Source organism: Macaca thibetana, chromosome 20 (assembly GCF_024542745.1).
Source record: "Macaca thibetana thibetana isolate TM-01 chromosome 20, ASM2454274v1, whole genome shotgun sequence".
In the NCBI taxonomy this organism is placed as follows: domain Eukaryota; kingdom Metazoa; phylum Chordata; class Mammalia; order Primates; family Cercopithecidae; genus Macaca; species Macaca thibetana.
The window spans coordinates 73,851,332-73,867,529 of NC_065597.1; the positions used below are offsets into that span (position 1 = coordinate 73,851,332).

Sequence of the window (16,198 nt, forward strand, 5' to 3'; positions counted from 1 at the left end):
GAGCTTACAGTGAGCTGAGATCCGGCCACTGCACTCCAGCCTGGGCGACAGAGCGAGACTCTGTCTCAAAAAAAAAACAAACAAAAAAAAAACAGAAAAGGCTGGCGTGGTGGCTCATGACTGTAATCCTGGCACTTTGGGAGGCCAAGGTGGGCCGATCACGAGGTCAAGAGATTGAGACCATCCTGGCCAACATGGTGAAACCCTGTCTCTACTAAAAATATAAAAATTAGGTGGGCGTGGTGGCACGTGCCTGTAGTCCCAGCTACTCGGGAAGCTGAGGCGGGAGAATCACTTCAACCTGGGAGGCGGAGATTACAGTGAGCTGAGATGGTGCCATGGCACTCCAGCCTGGCGACAGAGCGAGACTCTGTCTCAAAAAATAAAAGTGAAGGCCGGGCGTGGTGGCTCAAGCCTGTAATCCCAGCACTTTGGGAGGCCGAGACGGGCGGATCACGAGGTCAGGAGATCGAGACCATCCTGGCTAACACAATGAAACCCCGTCTCTACTAAAAATACAAAAAAATTAGCCGGGCGAGGTGGCGGGCGCCTGTAGTCCCAGCTACTCGGGAGACTGGGGCAGGAGAATGGCGTAAACCCGGGAGGCGGAGCTTGCAGTGAGCCGAGATAGCGCCACTGCACTCCAGCCTGGGTGACAGAGCGAGACTCCGTCTCAAAAATAAATAAATAAATAAATAAATAAATAAAAAATAAATAAAAGTGAAAAACCAGATTAAATTTTAAAGTATAATTCATTGTGATGATCTTTGAGAGATCAGTTTTGTTGCTCAGATGCTAAATTATTGATTAATAGGTAAATTCAGTTTTGCTACATTCAAATAACTTTTACTGCTAGGACATTGATAACACACATGCACACATGCGCACACACACACAGTACTCTCTGTATAGTATCATTAGCTCATAACTGCACATTAAATGCCCAGATGATCCCCTGGAGTTATTGTTAAAGGAGTTACAGTTTACTACAGCATGAAATCAAGGGAGCCAGACTGGGGAGATGAGGCGTTAGTGCCTGTGAGCATTCCCAGGGTGCTTTATAGTGCAGACGTAACCATCATCCCAGAACTGCCAAAGAAATGGAGTAATGAATCTTTCGCCATCTCAGGAAGCTGTGAGTAGAGTACGTAGTGTATCATTTAAAACATAAGCTCCCTCTGCTGGTCTGACAAAGCATCAGCAGTGACAGAATTATAAAGCAATGTGTGCTTTTGACCAAACCATTATCAGCATTTTTAAAAGATAGAATTACTATGAGGAATGGTGTCAAATAATGAGACTCTGGTTTTTATATGAGTACTCTGAACCTTGCACATCCAACACATGGAGGTTGTCTCCTTGAAGGCAGCACCATGGGAGATGATGTGCATGCCCCAAATTGCTCTTCAGTGAACTCATTTACTGAGCACGTGCTGTGTGCTGGGTGCTGTTCTGGGGTGCAATGACAAAATGGACAAATATTTCTACCCTCATGGAGTTTACACTCCAGCAGGGAGAGACAGAGAATAAATAATGAAGATAATATGTCCATGAATTATGAAATATTTAAGGAGAACAGGTGGAACACAGTCAGGAGGACCTAGAGAGCCACAGCATGTGTGATTTTCCACAAGGCACGCTGCATGGGAGAGTGACGTTTGAGCAAAGACTTGATGTGGAAGCTAAAGGGTTAACGAAGGGAAACACCGAGGGGCTGGTGTGGCTGGAGCCCAGGAGTTCAAGGCCAGCAGGAGCTGTTCTGAGAAGGGATGGGGCACCCATGAAGAAGGCCTCGGAAGCTGTTAGAGTATGCTGGCTTCTACTCTGGATGGAGTAGCAGGTTGGGGTTTGGAGCAGAGCAGTGACAGCATCTGACTCAGCTCTGAGAGGTTTGCTCTGACTGCTTTGTTGGAAATTGATGGTGACACACGATAGTCTATTATTAACACTTAGGACAATAGTGGGACACTCTTCAATTTTTTCTTTCCTGGAGGGAGGCACTATGTATGGTTTATTTATTTTTTATTTATTTATTTATTTATTTATTTATTTATTTATTTATTTATTTTTTGAGACGGAGTCTCACTCTGTCGCCCAGGCTGGAGTGCAGTGGCGCGATCTCGGCTGACTGCAAGCTCCGCCTCCTGGGTTCACGCCATTCTCCTGCCTCAGCCTCCTGAGTAGCCGGGACTACAGGTGCCCGCCACCACGCCTGGCTAATTTTTTGTATTTTTAGTAGAGATGGGGTTTCACCATGTTAGCCAGGATGGTCTCGATCTCCTGACCTTGTGATCCGCCCGCCTCAGCCTCCCAAAGTGCTGGGATTACAGGCGTGAGCTTCTGCACCCTGGGTTTGCTATTAGAAATAACTTATTAATAAAAATAGTTTATTATATATATTAAAAAAATATATATATATATTTTAAATGAAATGGAGTCTCGCTCTGTCCCCCCGGCTGGAGTGCGGTGGCACAATCTTGGCTCACTGTAGCCTCCACCTCCTGGGTTCAAGCGATTCTCCTTTTCCAGCCTCCCGGGTTGCCCAGGTGCCTGCTACCATGCCCGGCTAATTTTTTATGTTTTTAGTAGAGACAGGGTTTCACCATGTTGGCCAGGCTGGACTTGAACTCCTGGACTCCAGTGATCCACCTGCCTTGGCCTCCCAAAGTGCTGGGATTACAGGCACGAGCCACCACGTCCGACCTATTACTCTTACATTTAGTAATACCAGTGATAGTAAAATCTTCACCCTCTAAGGGTAAATTTGAGCTGGAAAAGTTTCTAAAAGACAGATTTGTCTGATGGAAAAGATGATCAACCTTGACTGTACCATGATATAAAAAACTCAAGATCTAATTGATGAGACAGGTATTTTAGGATGTTGTGCATTTGGCTCTGATTACAGATTCAAAGAAAAAAAAGTCACAGTATTTTGAGCAGTAACCAACATCATTAGAAAAAATGCCTTCTTAAGGAGATACATTTTTAAAATTTATTTATTGGTTAACTTTTTAATTTACAAAAAAATTGAATACACTTATTTTTTTATTTATTTATTTATTTATTTTTTATTTATTTTTATTTATTTATTTATTTTTTTTGAGACGGAGTCTCGCACTGTCGCCCAGGCTGGAGTGCAGTGGCCAGATCTCAGCTCACTGCAAGCTCCGCCTCCCGGGTTCCCAGCATTCTCCTGCCTCAGCCTCCCGAGTAGCTGGGACTACAGGCGCCGCCACCTCGCCCGGCTAATTTTTTGTGTTTTTTTTTTTTTTAGTAGAGACGGGGTTTCGCCGTGTTAGCCAGGATGGTCTCGATCTCCTGACCTTGTGATCTGCCCGTCTCGGCCTCCCAAAGTGCTGGGATTACAGGCTTGAGCCACTGCGCCCGGCCGAATACACTTATTTTATACAATATGTTGTTTTGAAATATGTATACATTGCAGAATGGCTAAATCAAGCTAATTAACATATGCACTAATTCACATACTTTTTTTTTTGTGGTGAGAACACTTAAAATCTGTTCTCTTAGTACTTTTCAAGAATGTAATATGTTATTAACCATAGCTACCATGTTGTGCAGCAGATCTAGATTTCTTGGATTTATTCTGTCAAGGAAACAAATTTAAAGGAGAATACTCGCAAGGATGCATGAATTTGTGTGCTTGTTTATATAAGCTTTACTTTTTTTAAAATTTTACTTTAAGTTCTGGGATCCATGTGCAGAACATGCAGGTTTGTTACATAGGTCTACATGTGCCATGGTGGTTTGCTGCACCCATCAACCTGTCATCTAGGTTTTCGTTTTTTTTGTTTGAGATGGAATCTCACTCTGTCACCGGGCTGGAGTGCAAAGGTGTGATCTTGGCTCACTGCAACCTCTGCCTCCTGGGTTCAGGTGCTTCCCCTGCCTGAGCCTCCTGAGTGGCTGGAACTACATGCGTGTGCCACCATGCCTGGCTCATTTTTTGTATTTTAGTAGAGATGGAGTTTCACTATGTTGCCCAGGATGGTCTTGATCTCCTGACCTTGTGATCTGCCCGCCTCGGCCTCCCAAAGTGCTGGGATTATAGGCGTGAACCACCACGCCCAGCCCGTCATCTAGGTTTTAAGCCCTGCATGCATTAGCTATTTGTGCTGATGCTGTCCCTCCCCTCACCCCCCATTCCCCAACAGGCCCCAGTGTGTGTTGTTCCCCTCCCTGTGTCCTTGTTATCTCATTGTTCAGCTCCCACTTATGAGTGAGAACATGTGGTGTTTGGTTTTCTGTTCCTGTGTTAGTTTGCTGAGAATGATAGTTTTCAGCTTTATCCATGTCTCTGCAAAGGATATGATCTCATTCCTTTTTATGGTTGCATTGTATTCCATGGTGTATATGTACCACATTTTCTTTATCCAGTCTACCATTGATGGGCGTTGGAGCTGGTTCCATGTCTTTGCTATTGTAAATAGTTATATCAGTTTTACTTTTAATTTCCTGGGCTACACCTGCCTTATAGAAATTAAGAAGCCCTAAATGGCTTGTGTTCATCCTCACTAGGATGTCAAGATTCCCTTGTTTCTTTCTCTGCCCTGAGGGTGCTTATCAGATAGGGAGGGCACAATTCCTGCCTGTCTCTGACAGTCAGGATAACCTTATTGTCAGTGAGAACCTGCAGTGCTGGTACCCACCCATCCCTGCCAGCCCCCATCACAGGAAGCTCATTGGCTGGATTTCTGTGGTCTCGCTCCAGCAGATGCTCCCATCTGAAGCACAGCAATTCATGGTGCACATCTCTCCAAGTTAATAGAGTTCTACATTCATTCATTCGCCCATGACCTTATCAATATTCTTGAATGCCTTTTACTTGCCAAGAATTGAGATAATATAAATTTCTGGAACAAGGAAGGAGATGAGTGGCTGGTCAGATGGATGTGAGGACAGTCATCCCGTGGGACACCGCGTGCCAGCTAGGATTTGACAACCTAGTTCTGAGAAAGAACAGGTAGAAGACTTGTATTCTGGGAGCAAGGAGGAAGAAACGCCCACATCTTCCCAGGGGAGTTAGGAAAGTACAGACATTGTCAGGACAGTTTGTAGAATATTCAAAGGGTCCTGGGGTAATTAACAATCACGTGCCAGAGGCTGGGCCTGGGGTCTAAGGGCATCATGGGGGAGCTCTTTCCAAACACGTTCCTGCCTTCTGGCACAGCACCCCCGACCCTTGCACACTCATGTCCCAACGTGGGGAGCAAGGCTTTTTATAGCGCCTGTTTTATATATTTCAATTGCCTTTTGAAAATCTTTTTTTTTTGGCCGGGCGCAGTGGCTTACACCTGTAATCCCAGCACTTTGGGAGGCCGAGACGGGCGGATCACGAGGTCAGGGATCGAGACCATCCTGGCTAACCTGGTGAAACCCCGTCTCTACTAAAAAAAAAATACAAAAAATTAGCCGGGCGCGGTTGCGGGTGCCTGTAGTCCCAGCTACTCGGGAGGCTGAGGCAGGAGAATGGCGGGAACCCGGGAGGCGGAGCTTGCAGTGAGCCGAGATCGCGCCACTGCACTGCAGCCAGGGGGACAGAGCGAGACTCCGTCTCAAAAAAAAAAAAAAAGAAAAAAGAAAACCTTTTTTTTCTGAGTAAAGAAATACATATAAAATTCAGAAAAAATATATAAAAACATAAACAAGGAAAACAAAGATCACCTACAATCCCACTGTCTAGAGAGAATCATTTTTTCATATATATTCTTCCAGATAATTTTGCATTTATATATGTAGTTTTTTTTTGTTTGTTTTTGTTTTTGTTTTTGTTTTTTGTTTTTTTGTTTTTTTTTTTTTGAGACGGAGTCTTGCTCTGTCACCCAGGCTGGAGTGCAGTGGCCGGATCTCAGCTCACTGCAAGCTCCTCCTCTCGGGTTCACGCCATTCTCCTGCCTCAGCCTCCCGAGTAGCTGGGACTACAGGCGCCCGCCACTTCGCCCGGCTAGTTTTTTTTGTATTTTTTAGTAGAGATGGGGTTTCACCGTGTTAGCCAGGATGGTCTCGATCTCCTGACCTCGTGATCCACCCGTCTCGGCCTCCCAAAGTGCTGGGATTACAGGCTTGAGCCACCGCGCCCGGCCTTTTTTTTTTTTTTTTTTTGAGACGGAGTCTTGCTCTGTTTCCCAGGCTGGAGTGCAGTGGTGCTATCTCTGCTCACTGCAAGCTCCATCTCCTGGGTTCGTGCCATTCTCCTGCCTCAGCCTCCCAACTAGCTGGGACTACAGGTGCCCACCACCACGCCTGGCTAATGTTTTTGTATTTTTAGTAGAGACGGGGTTTCACCGTGTTAGCCAGGATGGTCTCCATCTCCTGACCTCATGATCCGCCTGCCTCAGCCTCCCAAAGTGCTGGGATTACAGGTGTGAGCTACTGCGCCAGGCCCCTTACATATGTAGATTTTTTAATTAAAAGGGTATTGAACCACACAAGTTATAACGTAAGCTGCTCTTTTCACTAACATCTGTTTTAGATGTAATGTGGTGTACATCTCTCCATGTTAACAGAATTCTATATCAGATTATTAATGGCCACATAATATTCTATTTGATTGTATTCTTACATGTCTTCACTTTTTACTATTAAAATGATTTTGGATGATTTAAATGTGATTTAAAAGTTAATCTGTTTACTTTTCACTTACTATGCATTTTCAATTTAAGAGACGCCAGAAGCTAACATTCTACTGAATTTTATACGAGAAAATAAAGAAACAAATGTTCTGGATGACGAAATTGAAAGTTATTTCAAAGAATCCATAAATTGTAAGTGACCCTTTAAATATATTTGGATTTTTTTTAAAGGCTGAAATTGGGCCTGTAAAGATTTGACATGGTAAAAGACCAGATTCCTATTCTGTAACTACTATATTTCAACTTTTCTTTCTTTTTTTTTTTTTTTTTTTTTTTGAGACAAAGTCTCACTCTGTCACCCAGGCTGGAGTACAGTGGCGTGATCTTGGCTCACTGCAACCTCCGCCTCCCGGGATCAAGCAATTCTTCTGCCTCAGCCTCCGCAGTAGCTGGGACTACAGGCTTATGCCACCACACCCTGCTATTTTTTTTTTTTTTTTTGAGACGGAGTCTCGCTCTGTCGCCCAGGCTGGAGTGCAGTGGCTGGATCTCAGCTCACTGCAAGCTCCGCCTCCTGGGTTTACGCCATTCTCCTGGCTCAGCCTCCCAAGTAGCTGGGACTACAGGCGCCCGCCACCACGCCCGGCTAGTTTTTTGTATTTTTTTTTTTAGTAGAGATGGGGTTTCACCGGGTTAGCCAGGATGGTCTCGATCCCTGACCTCGTGATCCGCCCGTCTCGGCCTCCCAAAGTGCTGGGATTACAGGCTTGAGCCACCGCGCCCGGCCGCTAATTTTTTTTTTTTTGAGACGAACTCTCACTCTGTCACCTAGCCTGGAGTGCAGTGGTGCGATCTTGGCTCATTGCAAGCTCTGCCTCCCAGGTTCACGCCGTTCTCCTGCCTCAGCCTCCCGAGTAACTGGGACTACAGGGGCCCACCACCATGCCCGGCTAATTTCTTTGTATTTTTTAGTAGAGACGGAGTTTCACCATGTTAGCCAGGATGGTCTTGATCTCCTGACGTTGTGATCTGCCTGCCTCAGCCTCCCAGAGTGCTGGTATTACAGGCATGAGCCACCGCGCCCGACCTTTTTTGTATTTTTAGTCACCATATTGGTCAGGATGGTCTCGATCGCTTGACCTTGTGATCTACCTACCTTGGCCTCCCAAAGTGTTGGGATTACAGGCGTGAGCCACCGTGCCCGGCCTAATTTTTGTATTTTTTGTAGAGATGGGGTTTTACAGTGTTGCTCAGGCTGGTCTCAGACTGCTGGGCTCAAGTGATCCACTGGTCTCGGCCTCCCAAAGTGCTGGGATTACAGGCATGAGCCACCATGCCCTCCTGAGCATCTTATATATTATATACCTTTTGCCTATCTGATGGGAGCTTATGACCCTCTCCCCAGAGCAGTGCTTGTACCCATGTGTGGAATTTGCATAAACTGTCATGTTCCTGGACCCCAAATCCATGAAGCCTAGGTTGAGGCTCTTCTTTTAAAAGGATTCTGCTGGTCGGGTGCAGTGGCTCATTCTTGTAATCCCAACACTTTGGGAGGCCGAGGTGGGGAGATAGATCACTTGAGGTTAGGAGTTCAAGACCAGCCCAGTCAACATGGTGAAACGCCATCTCTACTAAAAATACAAAAATTAGCCTGGTGTGGTGGTATGTGCCTGTAGTCCCAGCTACCAGGGAGGCTGAGGCAGGAGGATCGCTTTGACCAGGGAGGCGGATGTTGTAATGAGTCGAGATCACGCCACTGCACTCCAGACTGGGCAACAGAGTGAGACTCTCTCCAAAAAAAAAAAAAAGAGAGAAAAAAGGATTCTGCTTATTGCTATTGCTGGCTTATGCCAGACATGCATGCCGGAGGGACCAGGAGGAACAGAGGGAAGTTTTAGATCACTCCCTGAAGGCGTGTTCTGTAACATAGTCCTTAGTTACCATAGATGATGCTTAATTCACCTGAAGAGAGTAACAATGGAATTTAGCATGAAGTAATGTATTCTGCAAGCCACATCACGTTGTGTGGAAGAGGAACTTTGTTATTGTTTTTTGCAGAGGATATTTAATGTGTTTCATATCAGTAGAGGTCACTGATAGAAAAAGGTACTACTGGATCAAGATCAAAATTTATCATCTTTTTGCCTACAAGAAGGGACAAGCCATAGGTGAGACTCCGTCTCTACAAAAATTTTTTTAAAAAATAGCTGGGCATGGTGGCATGTGCCTGTGATCTCAGCTACTCAGGAGGCTGAGATAGGAGGATTGCTTGAGCCCTGGAGATAGAGACTGCAGTGAGCTGTGTTCATGCCACTGCACTGCAGCCTGGGTGACAGAGCAAGACCGTGTCTCAAAAATAAATAAATAAATAAATAAAATAAAGCCATGATTGTTACTTTGGAAACATTTTTTTAAAATGTTGGGTCATTTGTAGATAATGCCATTTCAGGAAACTTGAGAGAGCACAGAGGCGTTCAGCGAGCTGTGAGGTAAACTTGATAAAGTATATTTCAGTCCCTGTCCTGCCATGCAACCCTAAAACGGGGACAGGAATGACAGTGTCTACAACCATTTTTAGGCTACTCAAGGGCAGCCTGATTTATTTGGGAATTTTTTTTTTTCTGATCAGTAGGTTATATTAAAGTAATCACAAAGTAGTTCCTTCTTTCTCTCTCTTTCTCTTTCTCTCGTTCGTTCTTTCTTTTGTCTTTCTTTATTTCTTTCTCCCCTCCTCCCCCTCCCCTCTTCTCTTCTCTTTTCTTTTCTCGGGGTCTCAAACTCCTGACCTCAAGGAATCCTCCTGCCTCAGCCTCCTGAAGGATTACAGGTGTGAGCCACCTTGCTTGGCCCAAAAATAGGCTTTGTTTGTTTGTTTTTTGAGGAGTCTTGCTCTGTCACCCAGGCTGGAGTGCAGTGGTGTGAGCTCACTGCAACCTCTGCCTCCTGGGTTCAAGCAATTCTCCTGTCTCAGCCCCCCAAGTAGATGGGATTACAGGTGCACACCACCACACCTGGCTAATTTTTATATTTTTAGTAGACACGGGGTTTCACAATGTTGGGCAGGCTGGTCTTGAACTCCTGACCTCAGGTGATCTGCCCTCCTCAGCCTCCCACAGTGGTGGGATTACAGGCGTGAGCCACAGTGTCTGGCCCCAAAATAGCTTTTTTTCTTTTTTTGAGACGGAGTCTTGCTATGTCACCCAGGCTGGAGTGCAGTGGTGCAATCTCGGCTCACTGCAGCCTCTGCCTCCTGGGTTCCAGTGATTCTCCTGCCTCAGCCTCCTGGGTAGCTGGGATTACAGGTACACAACACCACGCCCTGCTAATTTTTGTATTTTTAGTAGAGATGGGGTTTCACCATGTTGGCCAGCTGGTCTCGAACTCCTGACTTCAGGTGATCCGCCTGACTAGGCCTCCCGAGGTGCTGGGATTACAGGCATGAACCACCAGCCCTGGCCTAAAAATAGTTTTTAAGCGTCCCTTTTATTTTACTGTGGGAAGTTTGATAGTTAAATTTACTCAGATTTATAAAAGCAAAAACTAATTTTTTGTGTTCTTGGTAGAAACTGGGTTTCACCATGTTGTTCAGGCTGGTCTCAAACTCCTGAGCTCAAGCGATTTGCCCGCGTTGGCCTCCCAAAGTGCTGGGATAACAGGCGTGAGCCACCGTGCCTGGCATTTTTTATCTTTTAAAATGCTCATTACTCCCATGAAAACCTTATAGGTAAAAATTGATTAAATATTTCAGGGTAAAACTATAATCATGTTTTCTTTAGAGCTTTTATATTTTTATTAAAAATTAAAATGCTCAAAATTTTAAAAGTAGGCCCGGCACAGTGGCTCACACCTGTAATCCCAGCACTTTGGGAGGCTGAGGTGGGTGGATCATTTGAGCCCAGGGGTTCATAAGACCAGCCTGGCCAACGTGGCAAAACCCCATCTGTACTAAAAACACAAAAATTAGCCGAGCATCACAGGATGTGCCTGTAATCCCAGCTACTCGGCAGGCTGAGGCAGGAGAATCTCTTGAACCTGGGAGGTGGAGGTTGCAGTGAGCTGAGATCCAGCCTGGGTGACAGAGTGAAGCTACACTCCAGCCTGGATGTCATAGCGAGACTGTATCTCAAAAAATAAAAGAAACACAATACAGAATGCTTGGCTGGGCGTGGTGGCTCATGCCTGTAATCCCAGCACTTTGGGAGACCGAGGTGGAGGGATCACTTGAGGTCAGGAATTTGAGACCAGCTTGGCCAACCTGGTGAAACCCTGTCTCTACTAAAAATACAGAAAATGAACCAGGCGTGGTGGGGGGCACCTATAATTCCAGCTACTCGGGAGGCTGAGGCAGGAGAATCGCTTGAACTCAGGAGGCGGAGGTTGCAGTGAGCTGAGATCACACCACTGCACTCCAGCCTGGGTGACACAGCGAGACTCCGTCTTAAAAAAAAAAGACACATAATACAGAATGCAAGCAACAGCCCCAAATAAACAGTTATTTGGTTAACATCTTTTAGTGTATCTTTTCGTGCATATATACTAATAGAAGGATAAAGACATAAAAATATAGATAAATAGATATACATTACCATCTTTTTATTGAAGAAAATTAAATTTCATGTACTAGACAGCAACAAAAGAAAAGAAACCAATGAAGTACTGAGGGAACCGGATAACTTCTGATAAAAGTTTTCTAACCCGAATAATATTTGTTCATGGAAGATTCTTCTAAGATAAAGAAAAATAAAAATGAATTATTGGTTATTTTTAGTTTTGTAAAGTTTATTTTTGTTGTTGCTTTACATCCTCACTAATGTTTGTGTTATTAGTCTTTTAAATGTTAGGTGTTTAGTGGAATTCTCTTGTTTTTTTCTTTTTTTTTTGGTTGTTCGTTTGTTTTTGAGACGGAGTCTGGCTCTGTCACCCAGGCTGGACTGCAATGCCGCCATCTTGGCTGAGTGCAACCTCTGCCCCCGGGTTCAAGCGATTCTCCTTCCTCAGCCTCCCAAGTAGCTGGGATTACAGGCACACACTGATATGCCCAGCTAATTTTTTATTTTTAGTAGGGACAGAGTTTTGCTATGTTGGCCAGGCTGGTCTCGAACTCCTGACCTCAAGCGATCCACTAGTCTCAACTTCCCAAAGTGTTGGAATTACAGGCGTGAACCACCGCATCCAGCCTACTCTTGTTTAATTTGTATTTTCCTGATGATTATTGAGACCAGTACGTGTATTGGCCATTTTGATAACTTCTTTTGTGCTGTACTTTTATTTATTAATTATTTTATTTTATTTTATTTTATTTTTTGAGATGGAGTGTTGCTCTGTCACCCAGGCTGGAGTGCAGTGGCACGATCTCGGCTCATTGCAAGCTCCGTCTCCCAGGTTCACACCATTCTCCTGCCTCAGCCTCCTGAGTAGCTGGAACTACAGGCACCTGCCACCACGCCCGGCTAATTCTTTGTATTTTTTAGTAAAGATGGGATTTCACCATGTTAGCCAGTATGGTCTTGATCTCCTGACCTCATGATCCGCCCACCTCGGCCTCCCAAAGTGCTGAGATTACAGGTGGAGAGCCACTGCACCCGGCTGTGATGTACTTTTTTTTTTTTTTTTTTTTGAGACAGAGTCTGGCTCTGCCACCCAGGCTGGAGTGCAGTGGCCGGATCTCAGCTCACTGCAAGCTCCGCCTCCCGGGTTTACGCCATTCTCCTGCCTCAGCCTCCGGAGTAGCTGGGACTACAGGCGCCCGCCACCTCGCCCGGCTAGTTTTTTTTTTTTGTATTTTTTAGTAGAGACGGGGTTTCACCCTGTTAGCCAGGATGGTCTCGATCTCCTGACCTCGTGATCCACCCGTCTCTGCCTCCCAAAGTGCTGGGATTACAGGCTTGAGCCACCGCGCCCGGCCTGTGATGTACTTTTAAAAGTCACTTCCGCATTTAAAAAATTGAGTCACTGTCGCCAGGCACGGTGGCTCACACCTGTAATCCCAGCATGCCTGTAATCCCAGACAGTGCCACTGAACTCCAACCTGGGCAATGAACGAGACTCTGTCTCAAAAAAAAAAAAAAAAAGAAAAAATTGAATCACTGTCTTTTTTTTTTTTTTTTTTTTTTTTTTTTTGGGAAGGAGTTTGCCTCTCATTGCCCAGCCTGGAGTGCAATGGCGCAATCTCGGCTCACCACAACCTCCGCCTCCCGGATTCAAGAGATTCGCCTGCCTCAGCCTCCTGAGTGGCTGGGATTACAGGCATGCACCACCATGCCCAGCTTTTTTTATTTTTAGTAGAGACAGGGTTTCTCCTTGTTGGTCAGACTGCTTTTGAACTCCCAACCTCAGGTGATCCGCCCACCTTGGTCTCCCAAAGTGCTGGGATTACAGGTGTGAGCCACTGTGCCCAGCCAAGTCACTTTCCTTTTCTAACTGATATTTAAGAATTCTTTAGACAATTCTGGATGAGTCCTTTATCTCATTGTAGACTGCTAGCATTTCCCACTCTGTGGCTTGCCTTTTTGCTTTTTTAATGGTGTCTTTTGATAAACAGAAATTCTTCATTTTAATGAAGACCAGTTTCATTTCCTTTTTTTCTTATGTTTTGCTTTTATGTCCATTTATAGAATCAGTGTTTATATACCCAACATAGTAATTTTTCTGTTACTTAAGCTACTGCATGTTCTCATTTGTCATAGCTTTCCATTCAGATGTAATCCTTTATTTTATAAGAATATATACAGACCGTAATACTTCTTTCTATTTTTAGTAAGTACAATAGTTGATGTCTATACAGTTGAACAATTAAAGGGAAAAGCTTTGAAGAATGAAGGAAAAGCTGATCCTTCCTATGGCATACTTTATGCGTACATTTCCACACTCAACATTGATGATGAAACTACAAAAGTAGTTCGAAACAGATGGTAAGGATCCATGTCTCTTTTAGCAAATTCATTTTTGTAAGAAATAATTATTGTTAATAAATTTTAAGCTCTCTAAAAGTTAAAGCTGTTTGTTGACATAATGGGGGTTATGTATTTGAGATAAATGTATAGAAAACTATACTGAAAAGTTTCCATAGCAAACTAGATTAAAATAATTGCCTTTTAAAATATAATCTATATTTCTATAATTCTAACATATAAAGATATAATGTGAGAAACTTTTGACAAACTTGTCTAATGATTTGGCAGAAAACTATTTTGGTTGCTAGGCCCTACAGCAGTGTACTGACAGCATTAAAAAAAAATTATTTTCAAGCCAGGTGCAGTAGCATGCACCTGTAGTCTCAGCTACTCAGGAAGCTGAGGTGGGAGGATCGGTTGAGCCCAGGAGTTTGAAGAGTTTGAGTCCAGCCTGGGAAACATCCAACCTCTTGTAGATCGAAGTTAATATTTACTTGCATAGAAAGTAAACTCCAGGCCGGGCATGGTGGCTCACGCCTGTAATCCCAGCACTATGGGAGGCCGAGGTAGGTGGACTACCTGAGGTCGGGAGTTCAAGACCAGCCTGGCCAATATGGTGAAACACCATCTTTACTAAAAACACAAAAAAAATTAGCTGGGCATGGTGATGGACACCTATAATCCCAGCTACTTTGGAGGCTGAGGCATGAGAATTGCTCGAACCCAGGAGGTGGAGGTCATGGTGAGCCGAGATTGCACCATTGCACTCCAGCCTGGGTGACAAGAGCGAAACTCTGTCTCAAAAAGAAAAAAAAAAAAAAAAGAAAGTAAACTCCAGTAGGTTTAATACTCTTAGCTAAAAGATGCTTGGCAAGAAACGTGTAATATTATTAGGAAAGTCTATGGATTTTTATGAGAATTTTCATTGAGATAATCCTAGATTTGCATGGAAGTATAAGAAATAATAAGAGGGCCGGGCGTGGTGGCTCACATTTATAATCCCAGCACTTTGGGAGGCCGAAGAGGGCTGATCACGAGGTCGGGAGATTGAGCCCATCCTGGCTAACACAGTGAAACCTGGTCTGTAAAAAATACCAAAAAATTCGCCAGGCGTGGTGGCGGGCACCTGTAGCCTCAGCTACTTGAGAGGCTGAGGCAGGAGAATGGTATGAACCCGGGAGGCAGAGCTTGCAGCGAGCCGAGATTGCGCCACTGCACTCCAGCCTGGGAGACAGAGCGAGATTCCGCTTCACAAAAAAAAAAAAAAAAAAAAGAAATAATAGGAGAGATCCCTTGTGGCTTCTGCCCCATTTCCCCCAGCGATACCATTTGCAAGTAATAGTACCATGTCACAGCCAGGATATTGACACCATTCAATCCACTGGTCTTACTCAAATTCCTCCAGGTTCACATGCAGTCGTGTGTGTGTGTTCTAATTAGTTTTATCACACTTGTAGGTTTGTGTATCTGTTGCCACAGTCAAGATACTGACCTCTGGATTTTTAAAACATTTTATGATGTATTAAAATTGAAAAAACTAATGTGGATGCTGTGTAAGACCTTGTGTTCGTTTTTTGAAAAACAGTTTTCAAAAATTGAAAAACTAATTTTTTCCCTGTATATTTATTATTGATATCTGAGGAAAAGCATCTACAATTTGCTGAACCAAGTGATCTGTGGCTAGACAAAAATCCACTGTCTTTAGTTCATTTCCCCTATTTGAGAAATTTGAATTAGGTTCCCTGTTCAAGATTGCTAAAGTAAGGCTTGCTTCAGAAATTTGGAATAGCATAAACCACTGGAAGAGAGGAGAGTGTATCACCAGCAGTGTTAATAGCGTCTGGTGCCACCTGGCCAGCCTTGCAAGGCTTTCTGTATTTGTAGAGAAGGCCCCGTGCAGGACCATCCAGTGAGCAGCTATTGAACGTGTGCTTTCCAGGCACAAGACACAGTTCCTGCCCTCAGAACTCCCAGCGGGGGAGGTGAGAACAAGGAGCTGATGCGACAGCATGAGTCAGTCCTGAGGCTTGCGTTCTGCTGCTGTTCCAAGAGGGAAAGGGTGCCGGCTGGGATGCAAGAAGGGAGGGCACCAGCAGGGAAATGAGACTGGGAGGGACCTGGAGGGCTTGGCAGGAACTCGGCAGAGGGAGGGAAGAAGGGAGGGCAGGTGGAGGACTGGTGTACGCAGTTTCAGATGAATTCTGAGAATGGCTGCATAGAAAGTGTGTTTTACTGTTTTTTACGACTGTCTGGTACACTGCATAGCACTGAACACTCAGTAAGTTTTGCATACACTGACGTAGAGTTTTTAGTGATAATTCTTTTTCTGCTAGAGATGAAATTTGTCACTTAGGGCATCACATTTTATCACTGTCTTTGTTTCTTTTCAGTTCCACCTGTGGTTATATAGTAAATGAAGCATCTAACATGTGCACAATTTGCAACAAAAACTCCTTGGACTTTAAATCTGTCTTTCTCAGTTTCGATATGCTGATTGATCTGACTGATCACACAGGCACCCTTCATTCTTGTAGTCTCACAGGAAGTGTTGCTGAGGAGACTTTGGGCTGCACGGTAAATAGCAAAAAGGAAGAAATGCTTAGAATATTTCCAAAGTGAATGCTTTTCCCCCAAAAATAGAGGTGGTTTTGTCAAACATTTGATAGAAATTAATTCACTAAGAAACAGTCTGGGAAAAAATCATCTTGCTTTAAA

The 16,198-nt window shown here is 44.3% G+C and overlaps 2 protein-coding genes across 12 annotated transcripts in view; one reads left to right on the forward strand and one right to left on the reverse strand.

The window, feature by feature from the left end:
• Nucleotides 1-16,198, reverse strand: part of NDUFB10 (NADH:ubiquinone oxidoreductase subunit B10) — a 197,706-nt gene that overhangs the window by 106,822 nt on the left and 74,686 nt on the right. Inside the window, exon 1 of one of the 7 annotated variants that reach the window (XM_050774586.1) lies at nucleotides 4,155-4,158. The exons of the other annotated variants lie outside the window; for them this stretch is intronic. The gene's annotated coding sequence lies outside the window, so the exon portion shown is untranslated. Of the gene's footprint in view, nucleotides 1-4,154; nucleotides 4,159-16,198 lie in introns of those variants that run through there. 7 annotated transcript variants of the gene reach the window in all.
• Nucleotides 1-16,198, forward strand: part of MEIOB (meiosis specific with OB-fold) — a 45,835-nt gene that overhangs the window by 23,899 nt on the left and 5,738 nt on the right. For all 5 annotated transcript variants that reach the window (XM_050774366.1, XM_050774368.1, XM_050774367.1 and 2 more), the window contains 3 exons: nucleotides 6,681-6,782; nucleotides 13,348-13,501; nucleotides 15,874-16,057. In XM_050774366.1, the coding sequence (XP_050630323.1) occupies nucleotides 6,681-6,782; nucleotides 13,348-13,501; nucleotides 15,874-16,057 (440 nt within the window). The remainder of the gene's footprint in view (nucleotides 1-6,680; nucleotides 6,783-13,347; nucleotides 13,502-15,873; nucleotides 16,058-16,198) is intronic.